The sequence below is a fragment of the Colobus angolensis genome, unplaced genomic scaffold (genome assembly GCF_000951035.1).
Source record: "Colobus angolensis palliatus isolate OR3802 unplaced genomic scaffold, Cang.pa_1.0 Scaffold135, whole genome shotgun sequence".
Lineage (NCBI taxonomy): Eukaryota > Metazoa > Chordata > Mammalia > Primates > Cercopithecidae > Colobus > Colobus angolensis.
This window is the reverse complement of record NW_012114433.1, coordinates 1,932,004-1,952,791: the sequence shown is the minus strand read 5'-3', so window position 1 is coordinate 1,952,791 and position 20,788 is coordinate 1,932,004. Positions and strand designations below refer to the sequence as shown.

The following is a 20,788-nucleotide window of genomic DNA, read 5'->3' as shown; positions in this document are numbered from 1 at the left end:
GTGCCGAGTGTCGAGGAAAAGCAAAATGTTGCTGGGCCCTGTTTTTGTCTGGTCTGGAGGACGTGTTCAGCACAGATCTGTGGAAATGTGTGACTGTTGAAAATGTTCCTGGCAGCTCTCTCAGTGTCAGAACTCTTTGCATTCTGTCCTACACAAACATGGATCTGATCACACTGCTTTCCAGGCAAGGAGCCCAGGTGGCTTGAGGGTGTGCCCAGGACACAGCCAGGTGTGGAAGGGTCCAGCCTCTGCAGCCTGAACCATGCCTTCTTCCCCAGCCTCCCAGCTGGCTGCCTCCCACCCTTGCCTGTTCACAGTCACACCTGGATGTGAGAAGGGAAACAGTGTAGACCGAGCAGTCCTCCTTGGGTGGTCCCTCCCTCCCGCCCACCCCTTGCGGGTCTTGGTCTTGAAAAGAGGCATCAGTGGAGAGGGATATTGTCTAAATCAAAGCAACAGATGGGATGAGCTGAGGGACGTAGAATCCAAGAGGCAGTGTTGGGGGAGCCTGGGGGAGGAGAGGAGACTGCACTTTGTGTGCTGCGTTGGTTTATAAAACCCTCAAATTTGGTAGAAATATTGCAGTTCCTGCCTTGTGAGTGGAACAACACCCTAAGTCCAAGTAGCAGAGGGCAGAGGTCAGAGGTCATCTCGTATTTGCTTTTAGCTGTTCACTTGCAAAATTTCCATTTTAAGTCTACATTGCGTGGAGCAGGCAACACACAACCTTTGATCCCACGTCTGCTTTCTGATCCCAGGACTCATTTGAGTCTCTTGTTTATCAACCGTTTTCAATCCCAAACCCCAGGGGGCTTCCCAGGAGCCACCTAGAGGCTGCACTGTTTTCCAGGACCTTGGCTGCTGTCTTGTCCTGGGGCTGTGCAGATGGGGAGGTTGGCTCATAACCTGTCATTGCAGGTGCTGGGCCCTGGAGGGTGCTGGGTCCCTGTCACATTGTCCGTGTGTCTCTGTGTGCAGAGGGGCTTGTCAAGTGCACATGTGGAACCAGCCATCCTTTTACAGCAGAGTGTACTCTGAAACAGCTTTATCAGGTAGTCTTCTGAAGGGTTTTGACCTGGGGCAGCTGTATTGCAACCGAAGCTTGCATACAGCCGAGTTTCTAGGAAAGGGGGAGCAGGATCTGTCTGGCTGCTTTCCATCGGCACAGCACGCTTGTGGCGGGCTCCGCGCTGCCTTTCTCCTGAGAGATTAAATGGAAATGTGGTAACTTTTAATTTTTGGCTCAATTTTTCTCCCATTCTCCCCATTCACTTTTTTGTGATATTGGAAGAGGTTAGGTTTAAAGAAAAATAGTTCAGAAAATGGATTTTCTAATGCACAAAACCAAAATCTTGTGATCTTTCTGTTCTAGTTTTTTTTTTTTTTTAAGAAATGCAAAAAGTTCTGAGAACACAGCTGTTTACCTGCGTTAAAACCAGTCTGTTTCTGTCTTTTTCCCCTTTCTGTTTCTGTCTCCCTTTTTAACGTGTAGCTGCAGATAGCAAGGATGAAGAAGTCAAGGTCGCCCCCAGGCGGTCCTTCCTGGGTATGTACCCTGTGCGTGCACCGCCTGCAGCGCGTTCCTTTCGCCTCATTCCTGCAGCTGTACTTCCTCCTGTCATTGCTTCCATCTGTGCATGTGCGTGCGTCATCTTTACCAAATGTGGCCGAGTCTACAGCAAACTAATCAACCCCTAGCTCTGCTGTTTTCAAGCATGAAGTAGTTCTTAGAAGCCTGTCCATGTTCTTCTGTGTGTGGGGAGATGGGGGTGGGAAGGGGAAGAGGGAGGGAGACAGGAAGAGAGGAGAAAATTTTAGATGACAAATTTTGGACTTTGTTAAATTTATTCCGAAGTATTTTATCCTTTTTGATGCTATTGTAAATGGAAATGTTTTCTTAATTTCAGTTCTGCTTGTTCATTGCTACTTTATAGAAATGTAATTGATCATTGCATGTTGATCTTGCATCATGCAATTCTGCTGAACTGGTTTGTTCTAAGAGTTGTTTAGTAGATTCTCTATATATGATTCTGTCATTTGCAAATAGAGATGGTTTTAATCCTTCCTTACCAATTTAGTTGCTTTTATTTCTTTTTATTGTTTAATTATCCTGGTTATAAGCACTGAGAGTGGATGTACCTATCTTATTCTTCATTTTAGTGAGAAAGCATTCCATCTTTCACCACTAAGTATGATGTTAGTCAATGGATTTTCCATAGTTGCCCTTCATTAGGTTAGGGCAGTTCCCTTTTATTTGAGTTTGTTGGGTGTTTTTATAATAAGAGCTAGAGTTTGCCAAATGCTTTTCTGTGTCTGTTGAGATGATCTTGTGGGTTTTGTTTTTTATTCTACTATGGTGATGTACTACCTTGATGGATTTTTGTGTGTTGAACCAACCTTGCATTCTTGGGATAAACTCATGTGGTCATGGTGTCTAACACTTTTTATCTGTTGCTGGATTTTATTTGCTAGTATTGTATTGGGGATTTTTTGTATCTGTATTCATAAAAGATAATTGCAGTTTTTTTGTGATGACTTTGTCTAGATTTAGTACTAGGATAATACTGGCCTTATAAAATAAGTTGGGAAATGTTCCCCTCCTTTTGTATCTTTTTAGAGTTTGCAAAGGGTTGATACTAATTCCTCTTTAAATATTTTTAGAGTTATCCAGTGAAGCCATCTGGGCTTGGGCTTTTCTTTGTGGAAAGTTTTAAAATTACGAATTCGATCTCTTGTTATAAGTCTGTTCAGGTTTTTTGTTTCTTCGTAAGTCAGTTTTGGTAGTTTGTATTGGAATTTTTCCATTTCACCTAAGTTATCTAATTTGTTGACATATAATTTTTCTTAGTATTCCCTTAGAATCCTTGGTATTTCTGGAAAGTCATCAGTAATGGTTCCTCTTTCATTCCTGACTTAAGTAATTTGATCCCCTCCTTTCCTTTCTTTTTTTGGTCAGTCTAGCTAAAAATTTGTCAATTTTTTGTTCTTGTCAAGTAACCAACTTTTTAAAAGGTGTTTCTTTTTCCTTTCTTTCTTCCCTTTTTTTAACACAACACATCCACATTGCCCATCAAAGAACCAATTTTTGGTTTTGTTGATTTTCTTTATTGCTTTTCTACTCTCTACTTTATTTCACTCTAATATTCTTTCTTTCCTTATGCTTGCTTTGGGTTTAATTTACCTTTCTCTTAAGGTGGAGGTTAGATCATTGATTTTTTTCTTTCTTCCTTTCTAATGTAGTTATTGGCAGCCATAATTTCTCTCTAAGCAGGTGCTTTACCTGCGTCCTATACTTTGGTGTGTTGTGTTTTTGTTTTCATGCACCTTAAAGTATTTTAAAATTTACTTCAAGGTTTCTTCTTTGACCCTTTTATTATTTAGGAATGTGCTAACTTCCACATATTTGTGAATACCCCAAAATGTCTTCTGTTATTGATTTCAAATTTATTTCCATTATAGTTGTAGAATATACTCTGTTTTATTCCAGTACTTTTATTTATTTTTAAAAAATTTTTGGAGACAGAGTCTTGCTCTGTTGGCTGTGGTGTGACTTGGGCTCACTGCAACCTCCGCCTCCTGGGTTCAAGCAATTCCCGTGCCTCAACCTCCCGAGTAGCTGGGACTACAGGTGCGTGCCACTGCACCTGGCCAATTTTTTGTATTTTTTATAGAGACAGCGTTTCACCATGTTGACCAGGCTGGTCTCAAACTCCTGAGCGCAGGTGACCCACCCACTTCAGCCTCCCAAAGAACTAGAATTACAGGCATGAGCCACCACGCCCAGCCAGATTCCAGTACTTTTAAATAGAGGCACATCTTACGGCCTAGCATATGATCTATCTTGGAGAATATTTGATGTCCATTTTACTGTGGTTGGGTAAAGGTGGAGGGTTGTCTGTTAGGTCAAGTCTAAAATTTCTTTATTGTTCTTCTGTGTAGTTGTTACATCCATTACTAAATGTAGGTGTGGAAGTCTGTAAGTATTTTTGAATTATCTTTTTCTCTGTCCACTTCTGTCAGTTTTTGCGTGATGTATTTTGGGGCTTTGTTGTTTGTTAGGGACGTATATGCATATTTTCTGTTTTGATGTCTGTTTCTTCTGATGTTAGTGTCATCGCATGCACATCTCCTGTGGTTGCCATTCGATATATTCTTTCCATTGTTTTGCTTTTAACTCTCTTATATCTTTGAATTTCAAATGAGTCTTCCGTATACATGCAATGGATCTTTAAAAAAATCCATTCTGGCAATTCTGCCCTCTGATTTGATTATTTCATTCACCCTTAATATGTCCAGATTTACATCTGCTACTTTACTTTTTGTTTTCTGTATATATATCCCATGCCTTTTCCCCTTAGCTGTTGCTCCTTTACAGCTTCCTTTTGTGTTAAGTAAATATTTTCTAATGTAGCATTTTAATTTCTTTAAATAATGTTTTCTGAATTATTTTCTTAGTAGTTACTTGAAGGCTTACAACGTGCATCTTATCAGAATCTACTTCAAATTTATACTAACTTAATTCCAGTGACAGGAACCTTACTCCTACATGGCTCGATTTCCTCCTCCCTTTTTAAATGGTATGATTATTATACATGTTCTGTCTACATATATTACAACCTAGCAATATATTTTTCTGATTGTTCCTTGATATACATTTTATGTCATTCAAGAACTGGAGGCTGGGCGCGGTGGCTCACGCCTGTAATCCCAGCACTTTGGGAGGCTGAGGCGGGTGGATCACGAGGTCAGGAGATCGAGACCATCCTGGCTAACACAGTGAAACCCCATCTCTATTAAAAAAATACAAAAAAATTAGCTGGGCGTGGTGGCGGGCACGTGTAGTCCCAGCTACTCAGGAGGCTGAGGCAGGAGAATGGCGTGAACCTGGGAGGCGGAGCTTGTGATGAGCCGAGACTGTGCCACTGCACTCCAGCCTGGGTGGCAGAGCGAGACTCCATCTCAAAAAAAAAAAAAAAGAACTTGGGAGAAGAAAGGAGAACAAACATATGGAGTTATTTTATTAACCTTATTTACCATTTGTGGTTCCTTTTATTTCTTTCTGAGACTGAGTGCCATCTACAGTCATTTTCTTTCTCTAATACAGTTTTGATCCCATCCATCTCATTTATGCTATTGATATTATTGTCAGTTATGTTACATTTCTTTAGGGTAAAGGCCCCCAAACAATACGATGCATATTGTTTTATGCAGTTACATTTTAAGTCAACTAAGAGAGGAAAGGAGAAGAAATGTGCACCGATATCACCTTTTATAATAACTGACATCATCGTCTTTATACTCTTTTTTTATGTGGATTTGAATTGCTTCTGATGTTACTTGTTTTCAGCATGAAAAACTTGTTTTCTGTAAGGTGTGCCTACTAGCAACAGATTATCTCAGTTCTTGTTTATCTGGGAATCTTTATTTTCCCCTTATTTTTTTAAAAACGTTTTACTAGATATAAGAATCTTAGTTGATGATTTTTTTTTCTTTTCAGTGCTTTGAATATGTTATTCCACTGCCCTCTGGACTCCATTGTTTCTGATGAGAAGTCAGCTGTTAATCTTATTGGGGTTTCCTTGTAAGTGATAAATTATTTTTCTCTTGCTACTACTTTCAAGATTCTGTCTTTGTTTTTTTGGCATTCGTTATTTAGACTGTGATGTGTCAGGTGTGGATCTCTTTATCAGGCTTGCAATTTGTTGAGCTTCTTGGGTGTGTAGATCAATATTTTCATCGTATTTGGGAAGTTTTCAAAAGTCATTATCTCCTTGAATATTTTTTTCTGCTCCCCTCTCTCCTCTCCTCAAGCTCACCCATTCTGCATGTGCCGGTGCCCTTTCCTGTCATCCCACCTTTCTCTGACACTGTGTTCTTTTTTCTTAATTCTATTTTCTGTTTGTTCTTTAGGTTGCATCATCTTTATTGAGCTTTCTTTGAATTCACTGATTCTTCTGCCAGCTCAATCTATTGTTGAGCCCTCATAGTGAGTTTTAAAATTTCAGTTGTGCTTTGCAACATCAGAATTTCCACTTGGTTTTTTTTTTTTTTTTTAGAATTTCTGTCTCTTTATTGATAATCTTTGTGTGATCAATTGTTGTCATATTTTCTTTTAATTCTTTATGCATGGATCCCTTTAGTTATTTGAACATATTTGTAATAGTTATCTTAAAGTCTTTTTCTACTGAGTCCAACACTTGTGCCTCTTCAGAAGCAGTTTGTGTCCTGCTTATTTTTTTCCTCTTCTGTCTCTTTGTATAACTCATTTTGTTTTGTTATTGCAAGCTGGACATTTTAGGTAAACTATAGTAGCAGCTGTGGATACGGATTCCCCCACGTGGGGGAAGGATGCCTTATTGTTTGCTTGTTTGTTTTGTGATTTGGCTGGACTAGTGCAGTCTCTGGACCTCTTCTCTCTCAGGTGTGGTGGTTCTGGCTGGCCGTGACCCTCCCTGGTCTTCCTGTTAAGCTTCTGGTGGTCAAACCAGCTGTTGGCCTCATTGGCGGCTGCCAGCTGATTTGATGATGCCCTGGGGGATGTATTCCCCACAGCTGAGCAGGGTGGCCATTGAGGCCACTGTTTGGTGGTGGTTCAGTCGCCAGGAGGGCTTCTCTTGGCTGTCCTTTCTGGTTCTGTTTGATAAACTTTGAGCTCGTCATGGAGCTTCTAGCTCCTCTTAGTTGCTGGCTGCCGAGGTCTCTGTTGTTTTTGTTAGCATCCTTACACTTGAACTTGCACCTGCTCTAAGTAGGGCATCCCTCTAGGGAGAGCTATGGAGCTCTCTATCCTGATACTGCCATCGCCAGGACAGAACCTCTGGACCTCTGAGGGTGACAGCTCTGCTCTGAGTGGTGCACGGGAAGTGGGTTGTTGCCTCTGGTCTTCTTAGTTTGCCCCTGCTTGTGTGGAACCTCTCCCAGTGAGCAAGCTGAGGCAGGGACAAGGGATGCTCGGTGTCCTTTGCCCCTGCGCCATGGGTGGGGGCTGAGTGGAGGAAGGGAGCCTGGGGAGACAGGAACTGAGTAGGCGATGAAGAGCTTGGGTGCTGCCATGGCTGCAGTGGTACTGGGGAAGAGGGAGCCCATCTTCTCAGTTGCCTGCTGGGAGTAGAGCTTTTGTCACATAGGGATGGGGAAGCAGATTGTGACTCAAGTGTCACAAGGTTGCTGCTCCTGCTGCCACTTAGGTGGTTTTCTTGGGTAAGTTTTTCTCCATTCGCATGTGTCCCTAAGACATGTTAGGGACTTGAAGTGGGTGCTGTTTGTAATGTTCACCATCGCAGTGATTTTGCTGGAGAGGGTCTGTGGAGAACCGTGCACTGCTGTTCTGGAAGAGCCTACTGTCTCTGTTGTTTCTGACCTGGCTGAAACCCTGATGGCTGGAAGTATGAAGAATGTTTCAGGCTGGGAGGGCAACACTCTTGTGTTTTTGTTCAACGGCTGCATTGAGTAAACGCGGCAGCCGAGCGTCCTGTGGGGGGTGTGTCGCGTCGCGGAGGGACTCCCGGCACTGTCCTGAAGGCCTCTTTAGAAGTAGGTAGCCCAAAACTTTCATTTTAAAGTGACTTGGGGAGAACGTTTATTCCACTGCCATCTGGGCTGGGGCCTTTCTGGGCTGTTGCTGCCATGTATGACGATGTGTTTGTGTCCTGATTTTGGGCAGAAGCCGTTCAGGCTGGAGGGCCATGGCTCCCTTGGCTGCGGTGACAGCCCAGCCCCTCACCTCTCTCACCTGTCCACCGCGGGGTGCCCCGCTGAGCAGACTCTGAGCAAATGAGGGGCCCGGAGATGTCAATTAGGATAAAGGGGGTAAAAGGCTCCTGAAAATGAGAGGAGGCTGAGAGCAGGCAAGGCCGCCCGACAGGGCGCATCTGGCTTCTCTCTCCCAGGGCCTCCCTGGCTCTGGCTGAGGTGACTGCAGGAATGTGAGTCTCAGCAGCTGTCAGGGCAGTGTGGCGGCGAGCGCTTGTCTGTCTGTGCAGCCTTGGGTTCGGCCGTGGACGCCTGTCTTGGCAGTTGCTTGATTTGTCCTTGCCGAGTGGAAGGGTGTTTGTTTCCCAGGGTCCTCTTTGGAAGCCGGCACGGCTCCCTACTTCCGGCTCTGGCCCTGGACGTGCTCCGTCCCCACGCTGTCTGTCCCACTCACCGGGGTTGGGGCGGGGGCTCTGTCACTCTCCGAGGGTCTCTGGTGTGGGTCTCTCTGCGTCGTCCTCTGGCCCCAGCTATGCCATCTCCCTGTGCCTGTTGCCGCCTGCTGCACAGATGGCGGGATTAGAGGGGGTCAGCGAGGCCAGTGCCGGTCTCGAAGGCTGAGAAGGGCATTCATACTCATTCTGCAGCAGGTGGTGTGGCTGTCTTTGTTAAAATCCTTTCGTGTCCCTGATCCTTAGGATAAAGCAAAAGTGGGCCCTGGTGGCCTCAGGGGCCTCCTGTCTATGCTCTCCCGACTATAGCCTACGCCCCTCAGGTCCCTCTGATGAGCCCCTGTGTGCCCGCCCGGGGTCCTGCTGAGCCCTGCCTGCAGCTCCGGGCCTGGGTGGTGCCTGTTTGCTCCACTCCCACGCGGCTGGGCTGTTTCCAAGGACAGGCTCTGCCTGCTCAGCTGGCGTGGGGTGGAGAAGCAGACGCAGCAGGTGGGGCTGGTACCTGCCTGGAAGGGCAGCTCGCAGGAGGCCAGGTGAGCCTGGACCAGGGATTTGAAGGAAGTGGGAGGTTGTTTTGTTTTTTCATGGAGAGTCGATTTGTATTTTTAAAAATATTGAAGCAGTCACAAAGTTAAAGTGGGAGCGTCATACATTTAGTTGCTGGGACTGGCCGTCACTCCAGGGAGCACCAAAGTGCTTAAAAGAACAGTTTCTGGCCGGGCATGGTGGCTCATGCCTGTAATCCCAGCACTTTGGGAGGCTGAGGCAGGCGGATCATGAGGTCAGGAGATCGAGACCATCCTGGCTAATCCAGTGAAACCCCATCTCTACTAAAAATACAAAAAATTAGCCGGGCGTGGTGGCGGTGCCTGTAGTCCCAGCTACTCAGGAGGCTGAGGCAGCAGAATGGCGTGAACCTGGGAGGCAGAGCTTACAGTGAGCTGAGATTGCGCCACCACACTCCAGCCTGGGCAACAGAGCGAGACTCTGTTTCAAAAAAAAAAAGTTCCTTTGCCAACACTTGCGGTCAGTAACCTGTAACAGAGCTACAACTAGGAAAACTAGAGTGGTGGTAGCCACTTACTTAAGAAGTCATTCAGGTAAGCAGCTGCACCGTCTGTACTCCTTAAGTAGCAAAGAAGTTGTTATAGTCTTCTGAAAACTATCACTATGAGTGCTATAATTCTGAATGTAATGTCTCAATTAGAATTCATGCAAGAACCCTGAAAAAAAAAAAAAAAAAGCAATTTCCTCCCCTCCAGAATGTCCCTGAGCAGTGGGGCCCAGGAGGCTCCGTGGCCCTGTGAAAGTCACCCTGTGGCTCTGGGGTGGAGCTCAGCGTTACTGAGACACCGTTCACGTCCTGTGAGCACCCACCGAGCGTGATGTGTGCGTCCCGAGGGTGCCCGCAGGGGTCTGATGCGCCCAGGTTCATGCCGCATGGCAGTTCTCCGTTCAGTGTTTGAAACCAGTGCTGTGATGCCCTCCAGCCGTCCCAGTCCCAACAGGAAGCTCTCTAGCGTTCTCCTTCCCTCTCACCTTTGTTACTGGAAAGGGCTCCCCACCCAGACCCCAGAAGAGGACTCTTGGGTCTCGTGCAAGAAAGAATCTGAGGCGAGTCCATAAAGTGAAAGCAGGTTTATTAGGGAGGTAAAGGAATAAGAGAATGGCTCCTTCGTAGGCAGAGCACCCCAAAGGCTGGTGGTCGCCCATTTTTGTGGTGATATCTTGATGGTATGCTGAACAAGGGGTGGAATATTCATGCTCCCCTTTTTAGACCGTATAGGGTAACTTCCTGATGTTGCCACGGCATCTGTAAACTGTCACGGCGCTGGTGGCCATCTTGGTTTTGGTGGGTTTTAGCCGGCTTCTTTACTGCCAGCTGCTTTATCGGCAAGGTCTTTATGACCTGTATCTTGTGCCGACCTCCTGTCTCATCCTGTGATTAAGAATGCCTGACCGTCTGGGAATGCAGCCCAGCGGGCCTCAGCCTCATCTCACCCAGCCCCTGTTCATGATGGAGTTGCTCTTGCTTCAATGCCTTGGACCCGCTGGCTGTCAGATCCTCTTACACCAGGCTCTCTCATGTGCTCCTGTGGACATGAAAACACGATCTGACGAGAAATCGGATCTTCCTTGCCCATTAGGAGACAGTCTCCTGGTGCACATTCCCCAAGTGGTAAAATTGCTTTTTAATCCAGGAGCAGTTGGACTGATGGAGACTGAGAGCTGGTCTGTTCCCACGGGGCTCCCCGTGGGGGTGCCGGAAGAGATCTGTCTGGGAGTTGAGGGCAGCCGCGCCCATGCAATGGAAGGTTCTGAGGATCAGCTGTTCCCTGCAGGCAGCTGAGGGTCCCAAGAGCTCAGTGCATGCCAGGGTGGGCCTCTGGTGAGCCCCCCAGGCCTAGAAACATTTGTTCAGCATTAAATGCCTCGTTTTCAAGCCTTATCTTTGGTACCGCTATCTAGAAACACATCTCAGGAAGTCACAGTGTGAGAGTCTGCACTGCCGACTGTCAGCTGTTCTCTCAGCACCTCGCGTGGCCATGGGTGTGCGTCCTAATTGCGTTCTTGCCCTTTTGTTCTCGTTCTCAGAGCCCCTCCTCTCCCACAGCCACCTGCCCTCTTGGATTTCTGTCGGACTCAGCAGTGCAGGGGCCTGGCTGCTTTGGAAAGGGAAGTGCCCTCCCCTCCCGGGTCCCTCGGGATAGGGCCAGCTCTTCTGGGAGGACTGCCAGGCGCCTCTCTCTTCTTTATTCGCCGATTTAAAAAACTGTTAATGAAAATCTCCTGACACAGGAATCTCTCAGAAGTGTGGAAAATGTTCTTTTCCACCTGACAGATCTGGAGTCTCCGTGTCCACGAGGTGTCTCCCGTGTCCTCCGACTTCTCCAGGCTGAACTTAGAGATCTCATTTCCCACTGTCTGAGCCACCCCAGGTCAGCTTCAGCCAATGTGTTCCTTACCCAGCTCCTCCCCGCCACCTGCTCCAATTCCCCAGCTCATGTGAGCTGACAACTAATGGTAGATGGCTGCTAAATTTATTTCAAATTGTCCTGGATACAAATGACAGCACCTTAATTCCCAAACTTGGAGTTGAAGGAACTATTTTCAACTTCAGCATCAGAAAATGCTGAATAAGGCTGGGCGCGGTGGCTCAAGCCTGTAATCCCAGCACTTTGGGAGGCCGAGACGGGTGGATCACGAGGTCAGGAGATCGAGACCATCCTGGCTAACCCGGTGAAACCCCGTCTCTACTAAAAAATACAAAAAATTAGCCGGGCGTGGTGGTGGGTGCCTGTAGTCCCAGCTACTCGGGAGGCTGAGGCAGGAGAATGGCGTGAACCCGGGAGGCAGAGCTTGCAGTGAGCCGAGATCCGGCCACTGCACTCCAGTCCGGGCGACAGAGCGAGACTCCGCCTCAAAAAAAAAAAAAAAAAAGGAAATGCTGAATAAGTATTTACTAATAAGTAGATACTTATTAATAAAATAAGTAGATACTTATACCTGCATCTTTTGGTGTAAGACAAATGATATACGTTAAAATTTTTTATTTTGTTGTTAAAATTAGAGATACAATTTACATAACATAAAATTCACCATTTTATCACCATTTAAAAGTACACAATTTGGTGGTTTTTAGTGTATTTACAGAGTTGTGCAGCCATCACCACTGTCTCATTAGGGAGCCTTTCATCACGCCCAAAGAAACCCCTTTGAACCAGTTTTCTTCTTTTTCCCGAGTTCCGTCTTCCCCCAGCCCCGACAGCTGCTCATCTGCTGTCTGTGCACTCGCCTGTGCTGGACGCTTCATAGGAACAGACTCACTAGCGTGTGGTTCCTGCGTCTGGCTTCTGTCACTTGGTGTCCTGTTTCAGGGTCCATCCGTGTTGTTGCATGAATCTGCCCTTTCTTCCTTTTTGTGGCTGAGTAATATTCCGCCGTGCACCGGGCCACGTTCTGTTTGGAAATCTGCCCTCACCTGCAACCCGCACATCTCAGCTGCCTTGCCTCGTGCCTCTCACCCTGCTGTCCCTCTGCCACCTTCGGGAGCCCCTCCGCCGGCCCGTGAGTGGTAAATGCACGCATCGAGGGTGTTTAGGGTGTGCGATCAAGCTCGCCAGTGCCTTTTTTTTTTTTTTTTGAGACCAGGTCCCACTCTGTCACCCAGGCTGGAGTGCAGTGGCACAGCCATGGCTCACTACAGTCTTGAACTCTTGGGCTCAAGGGATCCTCCTGCTTCAGCCTCCCAAATAGCTGGGATCACAGGTGCGCACCACCATGCCCTGCTAATTTTTTATGTTTTTGTAAAGATGGAATCTCACTATGTTCAAGACCTCCTGGACCAAGTGATTCTCCCACCTCATCCTCCCAAGGTGCTGGGATGACAGGGGTGAGCCACTGCACCTGGCCATGTTATAGATTTTGATGAAGTCCAGTTTATCTTTTATTTTTCTTTTGTTGCCTGTGTTTTTGGTGTTACAGGTAAAAATTCATTGACAAATCCAATGTCTTGAAGTGTTTCCTCATGTTTTCTTCTGAGAGTTTTAGTTTCAGGTCTTATTTTTAGGTTTTTTATCCGTTTTGAGTTAAATTTCGTATATGGTATAAGGTAAGTGTCCAGGTTCATTCTTTTCTCAGAAACTGTTTAGTGAGGATTTTCTGTTAGTTATTTGCCGATTGACTCCTTTCTAGGGAAACTAATATAGAAAGGTCTCCCACAGATGGACCTCAGACGTGGTTTTCCCAAGTCCCTTAAACCCTCACCCTCCCGTCCATCACCTGCCCATCCATGACCCCACCTGTCCACAGCCCCCCTGCCTGCCCGTCCATGGCCTGCCCATCTGCCACCCACCCGTCCACAGCCCATCCACCACCCACCTGTCCATAGCCCACCTGTCCACCGCCTGCCCACTCACGGTCTCCCTGTCTGTCCGTCCACCACCCACCTATCCACCACCCACCCGTCTGTGGCGCCCCCATCCACCGCCCGACCACCCATGGCCCCCCTGTCCACAGCATCCTGCTCAGCCCCCCTCACTGCAGCTGGGTTTCTTCATGAAATGCACGTGAGCCCATGCCCTGCTGTGTTCTGGGAGGTGCCACATACCGTGCCCATCCTTCCTCTGGCCTTGCCTCCTGTGCGGCCCCTTTCCAGCTTGGATGCTGAGCAGCGTCTCACTCAGAGGGAGGGAGTGTGGAGCAGGAAGTAGGACACAGATCTAGGGTCCAGGGGGACGGGGAGAAGGTGCACAGCCTGGCCACCCCTGCCCTGCCCTCACTGCACTGCCAGCCCCACAGGCAGCCAGCCTCCGACACCCCTGGCCTCTCTGCCCTCTGATGCCCCCAAGCCCCCCTAACCTCACCACACTCCAACCCCCCCAGTCCCTCTAACCGCACCCCTCAGCACCCCCAACTCCCTTGACTTCACCACCTCCCATCACCCCACCTGTGCAGCCCATGCCCTGGCCCTGGTGCTGTAAGGACAGGTCAAGTGCAGGCACATCACAAGCCTTGCAGGCTTCTTGGCAGGTTTGTCTCCATTCACCTTTTCCCTGCAGTTGTGTCCCCCGGACTGCACATGTCCACCTGCCTCCTTTAAGTTGCTAATTTCTGTGAGTGCTTATGAGTATATTTTCTACAGAATACATCATCTAGCAAGTGACATCGTGCAGGAGGGATATGGTACGGAGTTACTGAGCCTCACTGCCTGAGGCGGGTTGTAGAACTCAAGGTCAACTCGCTGAATCCCCAGAATGTCCTAGGGGTGGTCCCTGAGGAACAGGAGACCGTAGTTAACCCGAGGGGGGCTGCGCCCCAACCCAGGCATCAGATTCCAGTGCAGGGCACTCCCTGCACTGTCCCGCTTCTCAGAGAGTAAGATTAATTTGAAGAATTTTAGCATTTTTTTTTTGTAAAGAGACAAGTGTCTCTGTGTTGCCTAAGCTGGCCTCAACTCCTGGGCTCAAGTGATCCTCCCTCCTCGGCCCCCGAATAGCTGGGACTGTAGGTGCCCACTGCACCTGTCCTGATGTCAGCGTCTTTTACGTTGAGTTAATATTTGTACCAAGGTCTTTCAGGGGGGTGTGATCAAGATTACATGGCTCCTCTGACCCTGACCTCTCGCTGGGTTCCCATCTCCCTGACCTTGACCTCTCCCTCGGTTCCCGTCTCTCCTCCCTGACCTTGACCTCTCCCTCGGTTCCCGTCTCTCCTCCCTGACCTTGACCTCTCCCTCGGTTCCCATCTCTCCTCCCTGACCCTGACCTCTTACTCAGTTCCCAAGTTCCCGTCTCTCCTCCTCTGACTCTGATCTCTTGCTCAGTTCCTGTCTCTCCTCACTGACCCTGATCTCTTGCTTGGTTCCTGTCTCTCCTCACTGACCTTAACCCCTCACCTGGACCCTAAGTTGTGCTGAGGCCGCTTCTCCCTCTCGCCCTAGACTTCGACCCCCACCACTTCTGGCAGTGGAGCAGCTTCTCGGACTATGTGCAGTGCGTCCTGGCCTTCACGGGCGTGGCAGGCTACATCACCTACCTGTCCATTGACTCCACCCTGTTTGTGGAGACCCTGGGCTTCCTGGCCGTGCTGACCGAAGCCATGCTGGGCGTGCCGCAGCTTTACCGCAACCACCACCACCAGTCCACGGAGGGCATGAGGTAGGCTGGGGATGCCGCCACGGAAGCATCACTGCTCCAGAGGCACCACGTGGCTGCAGATTTGGTAAAAATCAAATGCCTGTGTGACTGGCTGTGTATTTCCCATGTTGACCTGTGAAGCTGCTGGTTCAGAATAGTCAGGTTTACAGGCCTTGGCCCCTCGACCTCGTGTTGGAGCAGAGGAGCTTGTGTGGGCCACGTGAGGGGCAGCCGAGACCCTCTTGCCGGCACTCTACCCAGCACGGGGTTGGGAGCTGCTCCTTCAGGGCCATCGAGGCAGAACCTTCCAGTGGGAGGGATGTCCGAGCGTCTGGCCACACAGGGCAGAGCAGGCTCGGCCCACCATGCGAGGAGGAGTGCAGGGCAGCCAGCCTGGCCCAGGGTCAGGGCGGGTCTGGTGGGGCAAGGAAGGTGGTGTGGGGGCGGCCTTGGACACTGTCCTCGGTCTCTCCCCACTGGCCCCAGCATGGCCTCTGGCCTCTGAGGTATGTGGTAGAAGGCTGGGCAGGCTGATGTTCGGAACCACAGACCATGCCTGGGCGCCCTGCACCAGTGCGTGCTGGCACGCCCCTGTGACCGCCAGGGATAGGGCACGATGTAAGCAGCACAATCCCCACGGCCTCAATCAAGGTCCTGGATGGAAACCACATTGTAATACAAACAGATCGGCTTGCTGCGGCAGCGGCAGAAAACTCTCGTCCCTCACACCTTCAATCCCCAGGCCCGCTCCTCACTGAGGAACCCCCCGGTGCCCGCTCCTCACTGAGGACCCCCCTGGGCCCCCACACTGTGCTTGGGTCTGGTCTCCGTCACAGATGCTGAGGCTGTGATTTGGAGGGAATGTTATTCTTGGATTTGTTATGTTTGGGAAACAACCTGGAAGACAGGGGCTGACGTGTGTTTTTGTGTTTGAGAACGGGTGCCCAGGGACCATAGCACCCCCTTTAGGGCTTTCCTGTATTTGCAGGTTTGGTGTGAGGGCCAGGGGTCCTGTGGGGTGTAAGTTCAGTTGCCGGTTATAGGTGAAGGTAGGAGGGCTTGTTGCAGGTGTGGGGTGGTGGTAGGGGGTGAGATGCAGGTACAGGTCAGGGTTATAGGTGTGGGTTGTAGGCACAGGTGTGGGGTGTAGGTATGGGTTGGGGTGTGGGGTATGGGGTGCAGGTGTGGGTTCTAGGCATGGGTGTGGATTATAGTTATGGGTGTGCATTGTAGGTATGGGTGTGGGACGTAGGTACAGATATGAAGTGTAGGTATGGGTTGGAGTGTGGGGCATGGGGTGCAGGTGTGGGTTCCAGGCATGGGTGTGGCAGGCAGGTACAGGTGTGTGCTGTAGGTACTCGTGTGGGACATGGGTGTGGGTGTGAGGCGTATTAGGTGTAGGCTGCAGTTATGAGTGTGGGTTGTAGGTAGAGGTGTGATTTGGAGGGAATGTTGTTTGGGTATGGACGTGAGGTGTCGGCACGGGTTGGGTGTGGGGTGCGGTGGGGGTTGTAGGTACAGGTACAGGGCATGGGTGTGGGGTGTATTAGGTGTGGGCTGCAGTTATGGGTGTGGGTTGTAGGTAGACGTGTGGGGCCTGGGTCCAGGTGTGGGGTGTCGGCATGGGTGGGAGGCAGGGACAGGTTGGGGTGTGGTGTGGGGTGCGCGTGGGGATTGAGCTGCCCGGGGGGTTGGGGTGATTACAGCGAATCAAGACCACGGGGGTGGCTGGGGTTTCCCGGGTGAGGGTGCGTGGAGGCCCGAGAGCGTGTCCATGGCTGGAACAGGCTCCCTCACTGTTGGGTTGGGCAGTGGCAGCCCTGAGGGCCTCGGGATGGGACCCGAAAGGCAAGGATGCTCCCAGAGAGAAAGTGGGTCTCAGGGCAGGCGTTGCGTGTGGGCTCCCTGGCTGGACGTGGGCTTGGTCTGGCGGGGTGTGGGGTCCCCAGCCACCCCACAGCTGGAGATCCTGTGGGCAGTGCCCGGGTGCCGAGCTTGTGACCTGGAGATCTGTGGGAGGTGCCTGGGTGCCAGGCCTGTGCCCTCCTGAGTGTCACCACAGCCTTGGGGTGAGGTTCTCAACGCATCAGGACCCCACGTGGTGGCCTCCTGGCCCCTCTCGTGAGGAGCTGGCCGTGTGTGGCCTTGGCCTGGCAAGGCCTGAGAGGGCTGCTCACAGGGGCTCCGGGCTTGGCAGGAGGCGTTGTCCCCGATCCCAGGGAATGTGTCTCAAGGATCCTGGGAGGTGCAAGTGTTCTACCTTTGAGTTTGCCCCGCCCCCTGGCTGAGCACCAAGCCCCTGTGCGATCACCTGGGCTTCCTTCTGCTTCTATAAACCTCAGGTGTGGCTGGGGACAGGATGTCACAGGCACCCCATCTCCCCGTCGGGCCGTGGGAGGCTTGGCCTCTGTCCCTGCCGGGAGGACCAGGCAGAAGATGGGCAACCCACACAGCTGGCACGTTGTGAGGGCTTAGATGGGGTCCTGAGGCTGAGGGAGGTGGAGCAGTCTCCGCGGAGGAAGTGGGCAGTGAGGTCAGCCAGCTTCAAGTGCCGGACCGCTGAGACCCTGTGCATCCTCGTCAGGAAAGGGGACCAGGAGCAGCAGCGTGGCCCGGTTGGCTCGGAGTGATGGAGCGTGTGGTTGCTTGTTTCCCGTTGCAGTTACGTTAATGAGCCCTGGGGCACCCCCGGAGAGTCTCTGCTAATGAGCCCTGGGGCACCCCCGGAGAGTCTCTGCGTTGAGGCCCGGCGTGGCCCTGGGAGGATGGGGAGGGACAGGGTGGGCTCTGGGGGGATAGGGAGGAGATGGGGCTGGCCCCGCCCGTGCTGCCCGCCATCCTGCATGGGGGAGCTTCAGCCCTCCCTAGGCTCAGTTCATCCGGTCCACCCGGTTCATCCGCTTTTCAGAGTGGCCATCGGGTGGTTTTCCCACTGGAACACAGAAGGCGTTTGCCGCTAGAACACCAGCCAGCCTAACCCCATGCCTGGCTGGACGAGTCTGGGGTCTATTTGGGGGACGTTGCCTCTGCATGGCCTGAGGGAAGGTTTTGGGAGGGTTCTCAGCTGAACGGGAAAGGAAACAAGACCACTCCAGGCTCGGCCTTTGTGCCACGCGTCCTTACTTCTGCTGCTCTGACGCCGCGTTTTGCCTTGGCCCCGGGTTTTAGCATCACCCGAGCATGAATTCTGGAGGCCCAGCAGCTGCCTTCCACAACCTGAGACGCCACGGGGTGTCGGTCCCCCGTGTTCCACCTGGCGGCCTAGGGAAGGCAGGGCCTGCAGGGCTCGGGCCAGCGAGGTGGGGGCTGTTCCTGAGGTTCTCTCTGGGCAGGGCTGAGTCAGGAGCCGGCTGTACCTGTGCGTCTGAAGCTACGTCTCCTTGGGCCTGTGGGCCCGGCCCACGTTCCTCCCTCGGCGCCGCGGACTGTGGGGCACAGTGTCCCACGTCTGCCCCCCTTGCTGTGTGGTCTCCTGGCTTCTCCGCATGGGGTCCAGGCCGCCGCTCTGTGGATCTTCAGCCCTCCCCAGCCTGGGTTCCGCTTGCTCTCCAGACGTGGCTTGGGTAAGGGGGACGTCTCCCCTTCGCCACTTCCTGGGTGCTCCTGTGGTACCTGCCTGTTCCTCCTGGCCCACGGCAGCCTTGGGGTGGGCTGGAGAGACTCTCCCCCACTTCCTGCTGTCAGACCGCTCCCTGTCTGGAGGCGGGTCAGAGACGTCTCAGGTTCTTGTGTGCTCCGACCTGTCTGATGGGGCACTGTGGTACCCCCAGCCCGGGCAGGATTTGTGATTCTTGAAGCCATTGTGGGTAGTGGTTTCTGAACGCAGGTTTGATAGATCACGTGTGCTTCCTGTATAATCTCCAGGTTCGTGTTTAACATGACGTATTTAAAATGTGCACACAAACGTACTTACAGATACGTAAAAAACCAAGACTTTGGGCTGGGTGTGGTGGCTCACGCCTGTAATCCCAGCAGTTTGGGAGGCCAGGGCAGGTGGATCATGAGGTTAGTTCAAGACCAGCCCGGCCAAGATGGTGAAACCCCGTCTCTACTAAAAATGCAAAAATTAGCTGGGTGTAGTGGCAGGCACCTGTAATCCCAGCTACTCGGGAGGCTGAGACAGGAGAATAGCTTGAACCTGCAAGGTGGAGGTTGCAGTGAGCCGAGATCATGTCACTGCATTCCAGCCTGGGCGACAGAGTGAGACTCAGTCTAAAAAAAAAAAAAAAAAATCAAGACTTTGGTGGCAAATGGTGACGTGAGCCGGAAACGTGACAGCCTGAAGGCTTCAGCTCCTTGTCCCTGGGGACCTGCTAGTGCCACTGCCCTGGGTGAGGGAGACGTGCTGCCTGGAGTCCGCCCGGGACCCGCAGCCTCAGCTCCACGTCAAACGGAAGGTCTCTAGGATGTTTGGTAGGAAGCGGCTCAAGAACTCCCGGGTCGATCTCACAGCAGCCCTGCTTCTGGAAAGTCCTGCGTCCCGTGTACATGCGCACACGTGCACAGGCCGGCGTGCACCGTGGCCTCCTTGCATGCGCGCACACACACACAGCCATGCACGCACAGTTCTACCTTGGAGCAGCTGCCGGATGCATTTTTGAACAGTGACTTCCCTTTAGAAAATACTCTGTGGTTGTAGGTTCTGAACCAGTAACGAGATGTGATAAAGCTTCAGAAACAGGTTTACTAATTAACGCAGCAGGCTCTGAAGGGCGGATTCTCTGAGAGTGTTTGCATTCCTCTTCCTCTAGTTTTTACTGGATTTGAAGACTGTTACCTAACAAGGATTGGAGGGTGACGTGGCTGTAGATGATGAGGGCAGCCGGGGAGCTTTGGTGTTGACGGATGGGGAGGAGCCTGAAATGCAGAATACATTGGCGGCGGAAGAGCCTGGGCAGGAGCCTGTGCGGCCCCGACTGTGTGTGACCACAGTGGCCCCAATGGGTGACCAGGCAGGCATGGCATGGTGCCTGCAGCAGGTGAAGCTGAGGCTCAGGCTGCCCCCGCAGGGAGAGGATTTGAACTACGTCAGTCCTTACTCCTTGGGGCTGCCCCGGTCCAGCCAGGACATGGGCTGGATCTAGAAGCCGAGCTCTTACCCAAACTGTAGAGCAGGCTGTGTGGGTCCTCAGCCTCTGAGTGTGTGGCATATCTCCCCTGGGGCCATGTCTTCATGACACTCAGACCCCCCCCCCGTCACCGTGTCTTTCCTTATGCCTTTGATGCAGAGCAGGCCCCGGCGGTTCTGAGTGGAGTGACTGCTGCACAGGACACCTGGGTTAACATTAAGTGAGCTCGGTGCCTGCAGGCTGGCCCATGTGACAGGAGGGTTCAGCGGAGGCTCTGGAACATTACAAAGTGTGACCCACCTTGAGATGTGATTCTCATCACAGTATACTTATGGGGCCGTGAAGCCAGCACCACGGTCTAATTCCAGAACATTTTCCACACCCCGGGAAGCAACTCCTCGGTCACTGGCAGTCATTACCACTGCCCCAGCCTCTGCTGCCGCTCCTCTGCTTCCCATCTCCGTGGGCTTGCCTTTCCAGACGCGTCACCTCAGTGGTGCCCGGCAACGCATGGCCTGGTGCTACGTGGCGTGGCGATACGTGGCCTGGCGGTATGTGGCCTTGTGCTTGGCTTCTTTCCCTGCACTTTGTGTTCTCAGGGTTCATCCATGCTGCAGAAGGGGTCAGTGTTTCTTTCCTTTTTGTGGTTGAAAAAATGTTCCTTCCATAGATTTGCCACATTTGCTCTTCCGTTCTTCAGCTGAGGGACGTTTGGTTGTTTAATGTTTAGGCTGTTAACGTGTGATGGACAATCATGAACGAGTTTTTATGTGGACGTAGTTTTCCTTTCTCGCGGATGTAGGCGTGGGGGTGGAATCCCCGGTGGGATGTGACCCTGTTTAATAATTTGCAGAGCCGCGAGCCTGTTTTCTGTCCCCTCCCTGCTCCCGTCCCCTCCCTGCTCCTGTTCCCTCCCTGCTCCTGTCCCCTCCCTGCT

General features: G+C 51.2%; 1 protein-coding gene across 3 annotated transcripts in view; it reads left to right on the top strand.

The window, feature by feature from the left end:
• PQLC1 (PQ loop repeat containing 1) overlaps window positions 1-20,788 on the top strand; it is a 44,709-nt gene that overhangs the window by 15,846 nt on the left and 8,075 nt on the right. Inside the window, exons 3-4 of one of the 3 annotated variants that reach the window (XM_011934364.1) lie at window positions 1,493-1,546; window positions 14,587-14,803. The exons of 1 other annotated variant lie outside the window; for it this stretch is intronic. In XM_011934364.1, the coding sequence (XP_011789754.1) occupies window positions 1,493-1,546; window positions 14,587-14,803 (271 nt within the window). The remainder of the gene's footprint in view (window positions 1-1,492; window positions 1,547-14,586; window positions 14,804-20,788) is intronic. One more of the 3 variants, XM_011934365.1, reaches the window with a different exon arrangement.